This window comes from Oreochromis aureus, linkage group 9, assembly GCF_013358895.1.
Source record: "Oreochromis aureus strain Israel breed Guangdong linkage group 9, ZZ_aureus, whole genome shotgun sequence".
NCBI classification, from domain to species: Eukaryota; Metazoa; Chordata; class Actinopteri; order Cichliformes; family Cichlidae; genus Oreochromis; species Oreochromis aureus.
This window is the reverse complement of record NC_052950.1, coordinates 19,264,001-19,281,948: the sequence shown is the minus strand read 5'-3', so window position 1 is coordinate 19,281,948 and position 17,948 is coordinate 19,264,001. Positions and strand designations below refer to the sequence as shown.

General features: G+C 41.2%; 3 protein-coding genes across 3 annotated transcripts in view; 2 read left to right on the top strand and 1 right to left on the bottom strand.

Moving 5' to 3' along the window:
* The window catches only part of zic4 (zic family member 4), a 110,762-nt gene extending 109,050 nt beyond the window's left edge, over positions 1–1,712 (bottom strand). Inside the window, exon 1 of the transcript XR_005614374.1 lies at positions 1,298–1,712. The gene's annotated coding sequence lies outside the window, so the exon portion shown is untranslated. The remainder of the gene's footprint in view (positions 1–1,297) is intronic.
* A 3,869-nt stretch (positions 1,713–5,581) lies between these two features.
* On the top strand, positions 5,582–12,035 carry agtr1b (angiotensin II receptor, type 1b). The gene is made up of 2 exons (XM_031732496.2): positions 5,582–5,870; positions 9,916–12,035. The coding sequence occupies exon 2, from the start codon at positions 10,020–10,022 to the stop codon at positions 11,121–11,123; it is 1,104 nt and encodes a 367-aa protein (XP_031588356.1). The 5' UTR covers positions 5,582–5,870; positions 9,916–10,019; the 3' UTR covers positions 11,124–12,035.
* A 311-nt stretch (positions 12,036–12,346) lies between these two features.
* Positions 12,347–17,035, top strand: cpb1 (carboxypeptidase B1 (tissue)). Its single transcript, XM_031732495.2, has 11 exons — positions 12,347–12,431; positions 12,932–13,007; positions 13,083–13,207; positions 13,320–13,419; positions 13,515–13,616; positions 14,245–14,349; positions 14,441–14,551; positions 14,669–14,759; positions 15,114–15,316; positions 16,277–16,361; positions 16,666–17,035. Exons 1-11 carry the CDS (start codon positions 12,367–12,369, stop codon positions 16,851–16,853), a joined length of 1,251 nt encoding a protein of 416 aa, XP_031588355.1. The 5' UTR covers positions 12,347–12,366; the 3' UTR covers positions 16,854–17,035.
* The last annotated feature ends 913 nt before the right edge of the window (positions 17,036–17,948 follow it).

Below are 17,948 nucleotides of genomic sequence, written 5' to 3'. Positions count from 1 at the left end.
CTGAGCCTTGACTGCCCCAGAGGGATGGTGCTGGAGCTGTCCTTGACACTTACGCAGCACACTGACAAAATAAAAAGCTTGTTAAAGTCACACTGGACAGGCCCCTCTTGGCCCATCAGGGGGTGATGTATGTAGTGCTGGATGTTTAGGACTGTCAGGAGCTCAGACGTTAGTTATGAACAGATGGATGTTTGTTATATCTATACAAAGCATAAGAGTGACAAACCTCCATTAGATAAAATATATGCCATGCAAGTGTTTTGATGGAGTCCAACACCATTCCTGTGATATCATTTTTTTAAAAGTAACAAAAAAAGTGACCCACTAAGCTCCCACTCATGAACAATATTCTTTTTAATACTACAACCAGGGCAATATTCTGAACGTAGCCAACTACGTTAACTAGGTGAATAATTAAACTGCTCTCTATCTTCTTTAATAAATACCATCAAAAGTAAATGGAATGGTTCATGAAAAAAAAATACTGCTGTCCAAGAATGTATCCACTCAGAGAGATAAATATCCCAATGATTACATAATGTTCTGCATACCACAGTTTGGGGACATTAAGATGGTACAAGTGGGAGGGTTCTGTAGCCAACTGATACAAAGAGATTTATGATGTGAATTCAGAGTTCATATTTGGCATCTAAGCTCTGACCCCAGCTCTGCCAGCATCCACCAAGTTCAGCAAAACATGGATCGGAAAGAACAAAAAATAAACTTTCTTCACCTCTGAAGGGAAAATTGGTCTGCATGTCGAACAGTAAAAGCAGTTTAAAAGTAGATTTTGCAAAGTAAAAGCAGCACACAACCATCAGAGTATACAGTACATAGATACAAGATGAAGTCATCAGCTGAATATCCTGAATAAAACCAGAAATTAATGCAGAAATCCTGACGGCAGTGTAGTTGAAATGTGTGCAATTGGTGGGCTTGTTTTGTGGCCAACTCAGCCAACATAACATTAGACTTTTAACTGTTCAGTGCACACTGACTTAGGCTTACAGAGAAGCATGCACTGCAGCATGAAATCATCCAAGAATAACAGCAAAAAAAGGAAAATATGGTGCAATACCACTTCAGCCGCACTCACATTCCAATATAAGCATCCACATTGCAACATGTATCCTCATGCCAAACAATAATAACCAGGCAAAAAAGAAGAATTGAAGCCAGGGACACTTGATATATGGTGAATGAAAGACAGCAGTAACAAAAGCCAAGCTATAAGCCACAAACATACCTGTCAAAGAACAATTCAACATCAAGCAGATGCCAAGCAGCAAGCTCTTACCTTGACAGAAGGAAGCAGTGATCTCAGTGGGCTTTTTGAAGAATCACAGCAGCTTCCACGCCAGGATGTGAAGATCATGTGGAATATGGCTTATCTTAGAAATGCCTTAATAGCTAAAAAGAAAAGTAGCAGCATGCATTTTGGTGGATTTGGGGGCAGAATGAGCATCATTGCTTGACACTATTGGTGGTCTTATTATTTGAAGACAATGCTTTCAATGTAAGTCATAGAAGTGGTTTTAAGTGCAGCGGTTCTCTACATTATTTTGTAACCTGATTTTTGCCTAGCTAGAATGTGTTGCTGTTTTACATTGTCTTTACATTTGAGTCAGAGAACAGCTGGCCTGCCTTAAAAAGTAAAGTACAACTTCTCACGTGTCAGAGGGGTGTCTAATAACATTATTTGCTGCTTAGCATTGAAGTGTTTGGTGGGGAAAAAAAGCTGCCATTAGTGTTATTAGTTCCACCTGTGATTCTCATACTGCGACTGGTCTAAATGTACAGAGCAACGCTGAGAAACATGTCTCTGGACATTTTTTGATTATGGGTCTTAAGGGAATGGTGGGGAAACGAGTTTCAAAACAATATATAAAGCAATGGTACAGTATGGAACTGTTTAGAACAAAGGGGAAAAAATGTGGTCGGGCTTATTAAGACAACATGTCCATCAAATCCCAAACATAAAGAGAATAGCTTCTCTCTGCACATATTGTTTTAGTTGAGAAGATTTTTTTATGTTTTATTAAAAAAAAAGATATTTTGGGGTAATGTTTGGATACAAACTTATGAGGAACATGTGTGAAAAGAAACATGTAGTTCTTGTTCTGCATATATTTCTTTCGATCACATTCATCTGGCTCCGTGTTGGTAGTTAAACATGCAATAGGTTCTCTCAGAGATTGGCTTTGATAGAAACACGCAGCACGAACCTGTCAAAAGCTGAAACGGCACACTTTGTTTTGGACATTTTAAATGTCATCTAGAAGCTACAAATAGGTGACAAATTGAAAGGAAATCTTGAACTCTTGACTCAGGTTATAGCGGTGGTAGTTTAGTTCCCTTAGTGAGGGACCAGTGCAAATTAATCTAAATTTAAGATGCTGCCTGGACTTCCATTATGGCAACCCATCTACACTACAAGCCTTTGGAATTGACCACATTCATCTTTTAACACAAACAGGTGACAGAGGAACCTTTTATAAAGGGAAAATTTCTGGATAATCTACAGGCCACTAAATACTCTGTCCTAACTGGCAACTTTTCTTTTCTATAGACCTACATGTTGTCTGTAGTGGATGCTGCTGTGTGTGTCTTGCCTGATTTGGACTAAATTTGGTGAATTCTTTTGGGCTTGGTGTTTATATCCTTTTTTTAGGTTTTATTGGTGGAATATTCGAACGCTCGGTGGAAGCTTTCTATTGGTGAAACACAGCTAGAAAAAATCCAGTGTGCTCATGGCACCTCAAGTAGAAGTGATTTTGAATCCAGGAACTGCTGCAACTCAACAGTTGAAGTCAATAGAAACTTTGTTCTGAGTAATATTTTTTATCCTGTGCTCACACATTTTCTATCCTTGTGGGAGAAGTCTTTTCCAGGTTCTCCCATCCATCGGGAACTCGGAATTACTGGACGGTTTGGTTTGTTGAGTCTGAACATGATATTAATCATGTGCTATGGCTTTCAGGTTTTCAGCCCATGTTAACACTTACTTGGCCCAATGTGTTGGACGTGGATCTCCATTAACATCTTTAAAACACCAAATGAGGGAGTAGATTTTAAAAGAATGTTTTTTCATCCCTCCAGTACACTTCCAGAGAACATTTATAATCAATCCCAAGATGCATTTAAGCTGTTCTGCAGGTATGTGGTGGTTCGTTTCCTTGCTAAGACACTTTATGCTGTTAATTTTTTTCCCCTCCAGTTTGTCACCCGTGTTCGTTTTACAGCTCGAGCTCATCTTCAGAACTCACAGAGTATTGTCTTTCTTCAGCAGGTGGCTGTGTGCTGGTTTGGCATTTTACCGCCTGTGTTGCTGTGGTGTAAAAAGTCTCTTTCCCCGCAGTGGTCTGCTACCAGTAATTACCTCAGACATCAATTTATTCTACTACAGCTTAAGTGCTAACACGGCTAATCTTGTTAAAGTGATGTGATTAGCAGGAACATCGCCCAAGATCACACCTCCAGGGTATGAGCAGTTGAGATGAAGCCTTGTCCTCTTTCTGGCCTCATCCAGCCACAACTGATGAATTACTCTGTAAAAAAAAAACTGGATTTTTTATAGAGGACACTGTCAGAATTATGTAGGATCTTGGATTAAACCATTTTTAATGCATTATAGACCAACTGTCAGAATATGTAAACAAACCCTATTATAATGCACCAACTTCAATTAAATAAACCCTATTCTTTCTATAAAAAGAAAACAAAAAAAGCTTTAGGGACATTAACTATGTCATTTCACTTCTAATCTTTTGCATATCTTTATTTTAAGATCACCAACATCTGGTTCTGCTTGTACCCAGGGAGTGTAAATCATTGTTGTAGTGCGGGGTGTTGCAACAACATCCTGTCCCCACTGAGAATTATTTGCTTTGTGGAAAATACATGTAGTGATTCTGCACTCTCTGCTCACTTCCTGAGAGGTCTCAAGGGTCAAATATAGACTGTAGATAACTCTTGTGGCAGCGAGGACCGTAAGGACGAAGGGATACCATACAGATGCTCAGTGCTGTGACAGGATACGCAATAAAATAACATTCGCCTAATGGATGATTCTTATCATTTGCAGTAATTGAAGACATAATGGAGCTTGATCATAATCCCCTGGAGGTGTAAATGGCTCTGTTGCTCAGCAAAGTGAGTTACTCTCCTCCACAACCTGCCCTTCCTGAAAAATGACAGGTATAAAAAGCGAAGAGCTATTTGCTGCATGTCACGTATTTTCAAAACGTTTTCCAGACCTTTGTACCTGCTGCCTTTTGACCCCCGGTGACCTTTGAAGAACCGCCTGCCATAAAAACCTCAGCAAATGTGATAATTCTCAAATGACCAGGTCACACCTGAGTGAGCAAAAGTCACCAAACAGGACCTCCACTTAGCCCAAAGTGTTTGTTTTTCCTTTCTTTCCTTGTTTGTCTTTAACCCAGGCGACGGCTTTCTTCAACAGCCACCACTGAAACTGAGAGGATTTGCAGGATGGCTGCCACGCCGCCTCATCCATCACTTATCCATGTCAGCAACATTTGCAATAGGCCGCAGCAGAGAGGCGAGGATGTGACCTGCTTCTCAACACCTGTCAGACCTTGAGAAAGAATAGGGGGAGACAAACAACTTTAACACCAAGCTGTGTCTGACGGTTCTGTGCAATCCCTAAAAATAGAAATTCCTTCTTAATGCAGCTGGATTACACAAGTGCGCGGACGAGTTCTTTCCTTTTCGTGCCTGAGTTGGGGTTTTTCCTTGTTTTCTTTTTGATCACACATGAACTGTTTTAGTAGCTTAATAAGTCACTTTCGTCAAACTTACAGCTTCAGTAGAGACAGTTTGGCCAAGGGGGAGTTGTAAGCTCTGAGGTATGCATGCACATAGATTTAGACAATTCCAAGAAAAGGTCCATATGTTAAAAAAAAAAGCGTGGCAAATGAGTGACAGATGAATCGCATACTGAAAAGCAGGAAACGCTTTGAGGAACCCCAGCAAGAAGTGGGGAAAAAATAGCAGTGTCCCACCTCTCAGGCTCCACCCAACTGATCTCCCCCGACATACACACACTTTTTTGAGCCCCTGTTGCATAGTGATTCAAGGGGAATCTTGTGGCAGCTATTAATAAAGTGTGTTGACAGGCTCAGTCATAATCAGACCCTGGCCATTCCTTTCATGCTGTGCAGAGGACGAGGGACGGAGGGACTGTCGTGGGATGAGAGCTGACATAAGTGGAAGGAGAGAGGTGGCCAAAATATTTAAGTAAGACTTGAACAAAGTGCTGTCTGTGATTATGAGCATGATTTTGCATGGTCAATTAAAATGCAGCGCCAAATTGAACACCCTTAAAGGATTATGCAACAGGGCTAGATTTGGAACGTTAATCATCTCTAGCTGTCAGAAGTAGTCAATTTCATAAGACAGAAAAAAGTTGGTGATTAAAAGCAGACGTTAAGGGAGAGGAGGGGAGATAGTGCTTGAGGTGCAAGGGGGAAAGTAGAGAGGAGGAGGAGAGAGGGGAGGAGAGGTGCTATTGTGTAAGAGTTCATGTGTGGCTGTTTGTGTATCTGCAGAGTCTATGAAAGATGGGTCAGGACACTATGTAGCTGACTGGCTCCAGTGTAACTCATTCATCACTGTAGAGTGTGTGTGTTTGTGTGTTTGTGTGTGTGTCAGAGAGAGAGAGAGAGAGAGAGGAAGAGAGAGTAGTGGTGGGGTGAGGAGGGGGTTGTGTGTCAGACGGTGCTCCTGCTCGTCCTGCTCCACCGGTTAAGTTAAATCAGAGGCAGTCAGTGACACGCTGCGGTGGTCTCTCTATCTCTCAGCCCGTCCTGCTCTGAAAGCATCAACAGCCTCCTGGTTCAGCACCACAGGTAAGCGCTTACACTGCCTCACTTACAGGAAGGATTCTCACCAACTTTCATCTTTGCTTTCATTAATGAATGTTAGCATTTTAGGGATAAGTTAGAGAAATTGTTTTCTGCTGCTTCTTGGTGCAGTTCAAAAACTTTTTTTCATTTACTAAAATGACTAATATTACTTTCAGAACCTGCGCGTGAAGCGAATGAATATAAAACAACACAACAACATACTGGCTTTAATCATGAAGTAAATCAGTGCAGTTTGTTGCTTCTGTTTGTTTACTCTGTCTATGAAAACTCTGTCTATGCCCTTAAACCAACTACAGTAAATCTGTGGTAGGAATGAGAAGAATTCAGAACCAAGTTATGCCGTCTATATAAACCCAGGTCTTATATCTCCATAGAAAATTGGATCCACTTCCTGATAAACAGTATCTCCGTGCTCTTTGAAAATCCTCGCTTATGAAGAATTTAATCGCAAAAAAACATGTGAAAAGGTGAAGGAAAAGCAAACCAAGGGTAAAAAGAGCTGATGGAATTTAATTTATAGTCTTGTGAGTGAAGGAGACAAAAAATCGTACTATTGAAGTAATAATGAGGAATGAAGAAGTTAAGGAACAAAGTAAAGTGCTGCAGACTTCTCAGAGTAAAAGTTGCTCTCAAAGTTTTTAGGACCTTCATTCCCCCCTCTCGCGTTTCCATATTCAAGACTCTTGTTGTTCTCAGGTTCTACAATGTTTTCTTTTTTTAACAGAATTACCAAAACAATTGGAAATAAATAAGAGATAGCAGGATTTATAGTCTCCTAGGTTATTGTAATTCAAAGTCGTAGTACAAGAAATGATTGGAAGCCTCTCGGGCACAGGTTTGTGTTGTTTGATTGTGTACGTCACATGAAAGCGCACTTCTATAAACAGAAAAATGCAGACATAACTTCTGGAGCCAATATTTCCATTAGCTGCCCAGCTGCAAGCCATAAGTCAAGTCTTTAATTAGTTCATGGACATTGTCACAATGTCATACACTAAAAAAGCATATTATTATTAATTGAAACCCTTTGATGTTTTACTATTTCTGGACCCATGTTAAAATGAGAGCTTTACTGTATCACTTTTTTAATGCAGTGGCAGATTCTTCAGCAGTTTAGGGAGGTTGCCTCATTTAAAAAAGCTCATGATTTAAAGTAACACCCTGCAAGCTGAGACGGAGGAGGAAGTGAGTTGTAGGAGGCTACGGCTGAGATGCACTATGCAATTAGACACCACTGTTGTTCACCTTCAGGGAAAGGAGTAAATTTAAGGTTCAGGTCTTGTTGTTGGTTAATTAACTCATGCTGAATTTGTATTTCTTTAACACCTTTAGAGATGCAGGATGCACAAAAGTCGGAGGCACCCATTGTTGCAGAGCATCCTGTTGACCAAACAGGGCTGAAACAGGGAGGCGGGGTGGGGTGGCCTGTTTCCAGTAAGATGAACCTCACTTCGTAATGGGCTGATATAAATCATTAACTCCATCAGTCACCAATTTTAGTGGTTTTCTCTTTGGACAGCCAGATGGTGGTGCTCATGTCCGAGCAGTTGGGTTCTCAAGCTAAGGGTAGCCTCAGATAGCTCAGTTGATGGGAACCTTCTCGCTGTCCCAACTTAGCCAATCTTATTATTCTAAACTAAAAGTGATTTAAGTTGTCATGTTTGGGGGTTTTGTAAATAAATCCCATTCTCCCAGAACGATTCCACTTTTAAATGCCTCAAAATAGGACTCAAATGTTGCTACTATAATGTCACTCAGGATTCAACCACAGTGAAGTGAGGGGCAGAAATGTCCCCAAACTTCCTCCCAACCCTGATTTTATCATTTAGTGTAAGCAGCTTTGTTTGCAAACAACTCTGGGCCTTTGCAGCCTTTTTGTCTTGTCTCAGAGGATGCAGCTTGCGCACGGACTTTGTGAAGGGGCTGTTTGCCTTCCTGTCTGTGGTCACCCAGGGTTTATGGCTGCCATTCAGTAATGTGCCATCTCACTCAAGCTATAGCTGCCTGGACAAAGCCACCCTAAATAGCCTTCTTCTGAGTCACCTTCTTTCTGTGCCACCTTATCTTTATTATAGATATTCAGCACATTGAGCCTTGTTTGTATTAACTCAACACACGTTCCCTTACTATCTTCATCTCCCTTGTGGAAAAACACTGGCGTTAACACTGCACTAATAATAGTAAAAGAGTGTCCACTTTCTCTCCTATTTCCATTTCTGGCAATCAAAAATCTTCTGAGCATCAAGAGATTTCCTTTAAGGGTTTAAAAATCCCCAAACTGTGAAACCGATATTCATTTTAATGCTCTCGTTTGCATGGTTTGATATTACAGTCACCCACCGTTATAACCATTAAGAAGCAAAACACCCGCACTTTGAATCCGAGCTTCGACATCTGTGTCGGTGCTTTATCCTACCTGTTACACTGGGGCCTGTGCAGGAAACTCGCAGAGATATTTCATTATTCTGCTGCCCTTGGCATCCACACATCTTCCACACTCGATAAATCCCACATCTGCAACCGATAGGGTCGTTGCTTTAGTGCACGCAGGGCTTTTTTTTTTCTTGTTTGGTTCACCCACTGAAATCTGCTGAAAAATTAGGAGCTTTTTTAGTATTCTAAGGTAAAACAGTTGTGCTGCTAGAGCTCTGACTCTGAGCTCAGTGGATGTGGAGGTAAAGTGTCTGCAATAGGTTGAGTCGAGTAGCTTAAACTCCAATGAGATTGTGAGAGGAGCACATGGCTACTTTTTAAAAAAAAAATCTAAATGTATAGAAACATCCTGGCTGAATTTATCAGTAGTGTTTCTGTCAAAATGCGCTGTGTCCCTACTGAGTCAGCAGTGAGACGTAAAGAGTAAAATCTTAACGCTAGCATGCCATCTTGTGGCAAAATCCTGCTCAGTTTACTCAGACTGGTAATCCAGGGAATTCCATTTCTGTCCTGACAGCTGTATAATAATAAAGGGTTAACTTCTCATTCCCAAAAGAAATCATACATCAGTTAAACAGTTGTTCATTATCTTCAAATTGTATTTGCCTACTTATGAGCTCTAAAGGCAGAGTTATGTTTTCTTTGGCATCAGATTGGATTTACTGTAACCACAAATATTTCTTGTTTTTTGTGCAAGTTTGTGTAATCTCTTCAGCTATATTGTCGTATAAATGAGGCTTATGCTAATATTATTACATCAGCTCCACTAATGACACCCACAAAGCTATTCTATTAAACATAAAGATGCTCAGCAAAGGAGAGAATTTGTTTTTTATATTCCCATTTCACTCTAAGCTTGTGCAAATCAAGCAAAAAAAAAGAGAAAAAGAAAAAAATAGCCCCGAGGCCAATTTTCCGCAGCACGCAGGTTTGATTTTCTCACAGAGCAAAGTTTCCACAGAGCTGAATCCCTGCTGTCCTGTTTGTTTAGGTGTGTGCTGATTAGAAGTTCTCATGCTGTGTACAATGTATCTCGGCGCGCCGAGGGTTTAAAACGTGACATGTCTTTTACGGTGACTGGAGCCTCGAACCTCTCCTCTCCTCCCCTGTTCCCTCAGCGCTTTAGTGTTTAATGGCGTTGTTATCCAAGCTCGCGCTTTGCCATGCGGCCTTCATTAACTCAGGTCATAACACGAGGCATAAATGTTCTCCTTCCGGGTGCTGACAGTCCAACCCAGATGGACCGAGCATTTGATAAACACTGTACAGTTTTACTGTTGCCCTTCATTAGCCGAGGGACGATTATAAGGAGAAGGCAGAATGCAGGCTGTCTGAATAATGACGTTTTAAAGGGCATTTCTGGAATATTGAATAACATGCAACATCTGTTTTTCATGGCTTCTTACTTTACAGAAATAACATAAAGCGTCAGGATGGCTTTAATGTGCAGGTCTTTAATGAGCTGGTGTAGAGTGAGCATTTTCATGGGTGCTCGTGTGGATTAGCGTTTATGGGCCGTGCCAGCAGTAATGATGGCTCCTCTCCTGGGCTGCTTGTGACATTTTCCTTTTTTGTGTGTGTGTTTCTTTTATAGGACTCGCTGAGGCCCTCTCCCAAGGCTTGTATCAGTCACCACAGACCCACCCTGCCTACAGGGACCCTCCATTTAAAAGTCCTGGGATCTGGTGCTCAAAAAAAATGGAAGTGAAAATGCAAAATCTAACAACAGAAACAACAGACGGTTTAAAACTGGCATGTGGTATGTCTGGAAGCCATGAAATAATTTTCACCCTGGTACCCATCGTCTACGGCTGTATTTTTGTCATCGGCATTGTCGGAAACAGCATGGTGGTGGCTGTCATCTACCGCTATATGAAGCTTAAGACGGTGGCCAACATTTTCGTCCTGAATCTTGCCGTGTCTGACCTCACGTTTCTCATCACTCTACCAATGTGGGCTACCTACACCGCCACAGGGTATAGTTGGCCCTTTGGAGGATTCCTGTGCAAGGCCAGTGCAGGGCTGGTGATTTTTAACATCTACACCAGCATCTTCTTCCTCACAGCGCTCAGCCTAGACCGTTACCTGGCTATTGTGCATCCAATGCGATCGAGGCGCTTCCGCACGGTGGTGTATGCTCGTCTTACCTGTGTGGTGATCTGGCTTTTTGCCTTCGTGCTCAGTGTGCCCACAGCGGTGATCAGGAATCTCCACGACATCTCACACTCTAACACTACAGTGTGCGGCATTCTGCACCCGACTGATGAAAATGAAATGTGGCTGAAAGGGCTCCGCCTGGCCATCAGCCTCATGAAGATCCTGCTGGGCTTCCTGTTGCCCTTTGTCATCATCCTCACTTGTTATTGCCTTATTGGGCAGGCACTGCTGGGGGCCACGCACATACAAAAGAGCTCTCGTTCGCGGGACGACGAGGTACTGCGCATGCTCGCAGCGGCTGTCTTGGCCTTTTTCTTGTGCTGGGCGCCACACCAGGTATTCCACTTCATGGAGGTGCTCACCCAACTGAAACTTGTGAACAAATGCTCCATTGTGGAACTCATTGACACCGCCATACCCTTCACCATATGCATCGCCTACTTCAATAGCTGCGTGAACCCTATCGTGTACAGCTTCGTGGGGCACAACTTTCGCAAAAACTTACTCCGTCTGCTGTGTTGCTCCCCGGGTGCAGGTCCCAGGCCTCACCCGAGCATTAGCTCCAAGATGAGCGCGCTCTCTTTTCGCGCCTCAGAGGCACTGAGCCTTACAGTCAAAAGTAATGCCTCCTCTGACGTGAAGTAAAGGGGAAAAAAAGGGGGAGAGAGAGAGAGAGAAACAGGGTACAATTGACCTCTCCTCGCTCTTTCAGTTTGAGGTCAAAGACCTGGGGATGGAGACATTCCATGCTTTTTTTTTTTCTCCATGCCCAACTGTATTACCCAGCACTGAAACATCTACAATGATTGTAGTGTTGTGGACATGTTCCTCTGTAAGACTACCGTGTACAATGCTAAGTTGCAGAATACTTATTCATATACCATTCCATGTCACATAGCATGCTGGCAAAACTTTCCCATCTAACCCTGTGAAATGAATGAGAGTGTCACAAAAAAAGCCATATTAATATAGTATGGCTCTGCTAGAAAATATTATACATAATTACTGAACGCTTATCCCATTATTTATAAAAAGATATGCATGTTCTGCAAAATTATGTCAGCATTGTGCCTCGATGATACAGTGCAGTACTATACTGTCTAGTGATAACTATCCTTTGCTCTCAGCAGGTCGTTCACTAGTTGGAACAATACTAAAAAAAGTGCTAAGCCACTCATGAATGCTCTGCCAGTGGCAACATACATGAAATAATTGGAAATGTATTGCAAAATGTCATGTAAATGTATATTTGAAGCATATCTGACTTCAGTAACTATTTTCTGTATGTTATATAGTATAGTCAGACTATGTCCTCTTTGTGAAAATGTATATTTGTTTGCATATCAACACTGAAATGCTACCAAGTCTGGGAGTGACATGCTATCAAAAATGGAGTGCCATGTAAATAATCCAGGCTGGGAGATCATTGTCAGTGTCTTTGGTGGTTGTCTTTGTGATATTTAAACTTGACAGGTGTGGTTTTTTTATACTGTGTAGGTGTGCATTTTGTGAATACGAAATATAATTAAACTGAAATAAAATACAGTCTAAGATGTATCTTTTTTTAATAGCTGAGTGTAAAAACAAAAACAAATCATCCTGATGAGTCATGAAAGCAAGTCACAAATTACAAAAAACACTTCTGATAACTGTGACTTATCCAAATCATTTGACCTTGGTTTAAAAATGCCTCAAACACATCTTGAATCTATTAATCATTGACAGTACATCATGTATGCTCTCATTTTTCCACGTAACACCTAAAAAAAACAGTGACACAGCAAAGGATGTATGACGCGTCTTTGTGTAAAAGACTCAGATTGGTGGATGTACGGCAAGCTGCGAGGTATAAGTGCCGTCCACATGGAAAGCCAGCTTCATTGCCAACATGAAGGTCCTCCTGATTTTTGGATTGGTGGCTGTTGCCCTCGCTGACGTCACTCGCTTTGAGGGGTAAATTTACACTTTTGTTTAAAAAACAGGACTGCATTCCTGTAAACTACAGCATGTGATGACACTAAAAATATAATGACGTAGTTCTAATAATAGAAGTACTATATAAGCCTGCGTTCTGGTTCAGTTTGATGTAATCAAATGGATTTATGTTGATTTAAGTAATTTACTGCAATTAATAAACCATTTATTAAAGCCACTAAACCTACTGAAATCTGTGTTTATAAATATTTGCACTCAGACAGGGATATTGAACTATTAATATTATATAATAATATAATATTGATTACCCTGTGGTATATAATAAAACCACAGGGTAACGTCATTTAACACAGACACACATCTATAGAGGCTAAAACTTGTACTGTTTGCATGTTCCTTAAGTTTGTGGCTTATGCAAAGGGTATTATTGTGTTCCAAAGGAACTGCTGAGGAATGAAGGCAAAGTGTTTGTGGATGCTGTTTTATAATGTTGATTTCTCTCTCCCTTTTTAAAACAGTGATAAAGTTCTGCGTCTGAAGCCTGTCCTTAATGAACATGTGAAAGTCATTAGGGAACTGGCTAATAGCGTTCAGGTACCCATCTGCTTTCACACATACAGGCACACACGTATGTTTCATTCAAGTGTTTGACTTTGCTGCCATCTGCAGCTCGACTTTTGGACCCCAGAAAGTGCTGAGCAGGTGACTGTGGGCATTAGCGTGGACATCCGTGTGCCTGCCATGTACCTTGACATGGCGTTCACCGTCCTGCAGCAGAGCGGCATGCAGCTAGAGTAGGTCGCTAGACAAACCAGTAAACTAAAGGCATTTATCTGGATATTTTGTGCCCCAGATTTACATTCTTCACGCAGTGCTGTGACACTTTTTTAATTAAACCCTATTCAGCGTCTTTATTGATGACGTTCAGGAGGCTGTTGATCGCCAGATTGAAAACAAGGGTTCTCCCAGAGCCCACAGCTACACCAAGTACAACACCTGGAGCGAAGTAAGAGTCAAAACCCTTAAGAGCGCCGATCTCAATTCTGATTTTCTTTTCTGGTTTTCAATAATTTCTTACCATATTTGTCCTGTTTATTTTAGATTGAGTCCTGGATGAACTCAATGGCTACTTCCAATTCTGATATGATCAGCAAGGAGGTGATTGGAAACACCTATGAGGGGCGTCCCATGGTAGTTCTCAAGGTAGGCTTACCCAAATAAATATTAAAGAATTTAGTCTAAGGAGCTTGGAAAGAAAAGCGTCTGGACGTTTCCCCTCTCATCCGAGAAGCTTTTTCAGTTCTAAGGGTCAAATGGTGGAGAGTTCCAGATTTAAACCCAGTGGGAGTTTCCCCCCAAAGAGGGACAAAGGACCCCCTGATGATCCTCTACCCTAATCACATAAGCCAAGGTGTGAAAACGGGTATGGGTCACAATCAGCCAGGGTTTCGGGTGAGCTCACTGTGAAACCTGGCCCCACCCTATCATGTGATTTCCTGAGGTCAGATGGCCCAGGGTGTGAGTGGGCGTTAAGGCGTCTGGGAAGGGATCTCAAAACTGGATTATAGATGGCAGACAGTTGGTGCTGTAAACCACCGCTTCTGTTCAAAGATGGTCGCTCACAGTGGACATAAGTGGCTTCTTTCACTCCTCTTTCAAACCATCCGTCCTCTCTGTCCAAAATGTGAACATTGGCATCCTCTTTCCAAGCTCCTTAGACTACGATGACCTGGATGACTGAGAACCTTAACAGACATTAAAGAATTAATTTTTTACTTTATATTATAATTACATGCAACAATTGTTTTGTGATTACATTTAACAACCACAGATTGGTAAGAAGTCCGGTTCCACCAAGCCTGCCATCTTCATGGACTGTGGATTCCACGCCAGAGAGTGGATCTCTCATGCTTTCTGTCAGTGGTTTGTCAATGAGGTAAGGAAGACGCCTGGATGGCTGAGACTAGCACCTACAAATAAGGAATATAAGTGATTACAGCACAGATTTTTTTTGCAATCTTCCTCAGGCTGTGACCACCTATGGTAGTGATTCTCAGATAACTAGCCTGCTCGACCAGATGGATGTCTTTGTTCTGCCCGTCTTCAACGTCGATGGTTACGTGTTCAGCCACACAAGCGTACGTTACAATCCACTCAAACTTAAGTTGTTTGCCTTAGTTAAAAGAAGACATGCCTTGCGCTATATCTTGAAGAATGCATTTAATGCACATCTGTATGCATTTTGGGAACTTTAGAACAGGATGTGGAGAAAAACTCGCTCCAGGAACGCTGGAACCAGCTGCCTTGGAACTGATCCAAACAGAAACTTCAATGCTGGCTGGTGCAGTAAGTATGACATATGCACAGTTAAATCTTAGACTGATAAAAAAAAAAAATTGGGGTAATTTGCAATTGCATTGGTTATTTTAAAATGTCAGTTAATAGGCATTCCATAAAAAGCTAAATTTATTTTTAAAAAATACAAAAAAGTTCAGCAAAAATATCAGGTTTAAGGACAGGACATTGCACTGTATTTTTTATAGATTTTCCATGTATTTTAATCTGGCAAGTCAATAACATGTTTAGTTACAGTTTGGCTGCTTGGTAACATTTTTAATTTGTAATTTATTATTTCATTTTATTTTACAATTTTAAAAAGACAAAAAACCCTTTTAAACATGGTTTTCTATGTGATTGCAGCCATTGGAGCTTCCACCAACCCCTGCAGCGAAACTTACTGTGGCACCGCTCCTGAATCTGAAATTGAATCCAAGAATCTTGCTGACTTCATCCGCAAAAATAAATCCATCATCAAGGCCTACATCACTATCCACTCCTATTCTCAGCTGCTGCTCTTCCCCTACTCCTACACCTATGACTTAGCTGCAGACCATGACGAGCTGGTAAGTCATTGTTATCTGCCTTAGCATTGCAGTGAGTGTACAAAACCTATCTCTGAGTCAGGCTATGTATAATTATGAATTCGGTTCATTCAAATAATGATCTGTATGTGTGATATATACAAAAAACGAATTAAAGAAAATACAAAACACAGGAATAATCTATACTCTATACACTCTATACAGGAATATATTAGTCAGAGGCAGACTATATGTTATTTCCCTATCATCAGGAGGTTTTAACATGAATATGAGCAAATAAAAAGTTTTACAATAGATCATATAATATAAACATATATAACTCTACCCACCCCATTACTGTGTTACTCTTATCTAAGGGCCACACTTAGCTGCAGCAAATCATTTACTCCCTGCTTACATGGCTCATTCTCATGGCTCTTTTACCTCTCACTGGGGTGTCCGTGGTGCTGCACAGTTAACACTCACACCCCTGCTCCAGCTCTCACACTAACTGAGGCAGATCACACGTCTCTGCCTCTCTATTACTCACTTGTAATTTAGACTGTCTTCTGACACTTTACAGAACAAAAGAACTCCAGGGATCTGTCATAACTCATCAGTCTGGCCAGAAATATCATTTCCTGCTTGTGCGTTTCTCTGGGGGTTTCATTTCCTCTTGCAACTCGCTGATGCTTTTACTGCTTTCTATAATATCACTAAAAATGTTACTGGAAACCCGCAGGGTGAAAAGCATGTATTTATAACGTGTAACAGCTTTATTTTAAAGGTGGTGTCGTTTGTGTGGGTGCTTTGTTTGGTTTAAAGTGAGAAATTTTACGTTAAAATGTCCTCCAAATTCAAGCATTTCCAGACAATGACACACCTTCTGATATACTCAGATAGTGTGTTGATTATACATATATATTATATATATATACTTTAAACCTTATAATTAATTCACTCTGTAACACATTTGACTTTTGTTTGTATTTTGTATTGTAGCTGGAAGTTGCTAAGGGAGCTTCTTCTGCTCTGCGTAGCCTGTATGGCACAGTCTACACCAGCGGACCCGGTGCTCCAACTATCTGTAAGTACAGCAAATATTCACGCTTTATTGTGGAAAGACTTCATATTCAATGATAGCTTGATAACCTATTTCCACCTCTGTTATTATGCATTATGGTGTATTCTCAGTGCACCCATCTCCATTGAGAAATGTGGCCTCTTGAGACCACAAAAGGCAATCATGAGCCACACCTATTTCAAGCAAGGGATTATTTTTTTTGCCCCCCTGAAGTAAAATGTGTATGAAAACACATGCAGACTGTCCCAGGTTGTCAGAATGTCACCATCTCAGACATTCCCCTCACTCTCTCCTCATCTGCCCTTAGACCCCGCTGCTGGAGGCTCTGACGACTGGGCCTACGACCTGGGAGTGAAATATTCCTACACCTTGGAGTTGCGTGACGAGGGTCAATATGGCTTCCTGCTGCCCGAGTCTCAGATCAAGCCCACATGCGAGGAGACCATGCTGGCCATCAAGTACATTGCGACCCACGTGCAGAAGAACCTCTATTAAAATGCGGAACTGCCAGGACCCCTGCCAACTCGGCTCCTCTGTACCAGCCCCCAGCCCCTCCAACCTCTCAACCATCTCCTGCCCGTATCCATGGATACAGGGCACCACCCGCCATGTTTCCTCACTGTGCTTGACAGAATGTCAAGATGAGTGCAAACAATAAAATCAATGATCCATCCCCACACGCTGAATCAATTTTTTTATGTGTATACGATAATATTGTGTCTGGTACACAGAGCCTTTACTGCGTACGAACAACAGCAATAATAACACTTTCACTTTAGGGCTCATCATCTGCTGCACTGAATGCAAATTAAGGGGGAAACATTTTAGAAACATATACCACAACCTTTAAGAAAACATATTGTGTAATGTAACCATAATGAAACCATAATGTAACCGTACCAAACACTAAATGTTCTTATAGTATCTATAAAGTGTCTATAAAGGAGACATTACTTCAAAAAAACAAAAGAAAGAGCCAAAAATTTATTGCACCCCTTTGGATCACAGTGATCCCTCTTGTTCAGATGGCACTGATCCAGTAGTAGTGCTTAGGTGGGCGTGGGTATCTGTTGTTAGGGATTTTCAAAACAGGGGCATAGTATGTGACAAGCAAAGAGCACTTCTTGGCAGCATCTCCATTCTGCCAAGCATCTGCCTCGGTGGAGAAAATAAGGGAGCCAAAGACCAGCGGGAAATTTTACTTCACATTCTGAACACATTTCTAGGGTAAAATTGGAAAAGTGGTTTTCACACATCACAATGAAGGGAAAAGAATATGACAAAGTAGTTTTATATTCAAATAAAAGCAGTGTATGTACTATATTTTTTTCATTGTTCCAATTTTTTAAGACTTTGTCAGTCAGCTTGTTCTTAATATTGTCATTTCAGTGATTTCTATTTCTCCTTTGATTAGTGCTTTTTAAAAATGCAAACGCCCATGCAGTAAATGGAACTATTTATTCAGCCAATGTTTGGTATGGGTCCTAAATTAAAGAGGCACTCTTTCAGTGATTTAAAAGAAGAAATTTCAACATCATATGAAGGCCCCAGGCCAGACCCAGGGCACACTGGGGAGATTATGTCTCTGTG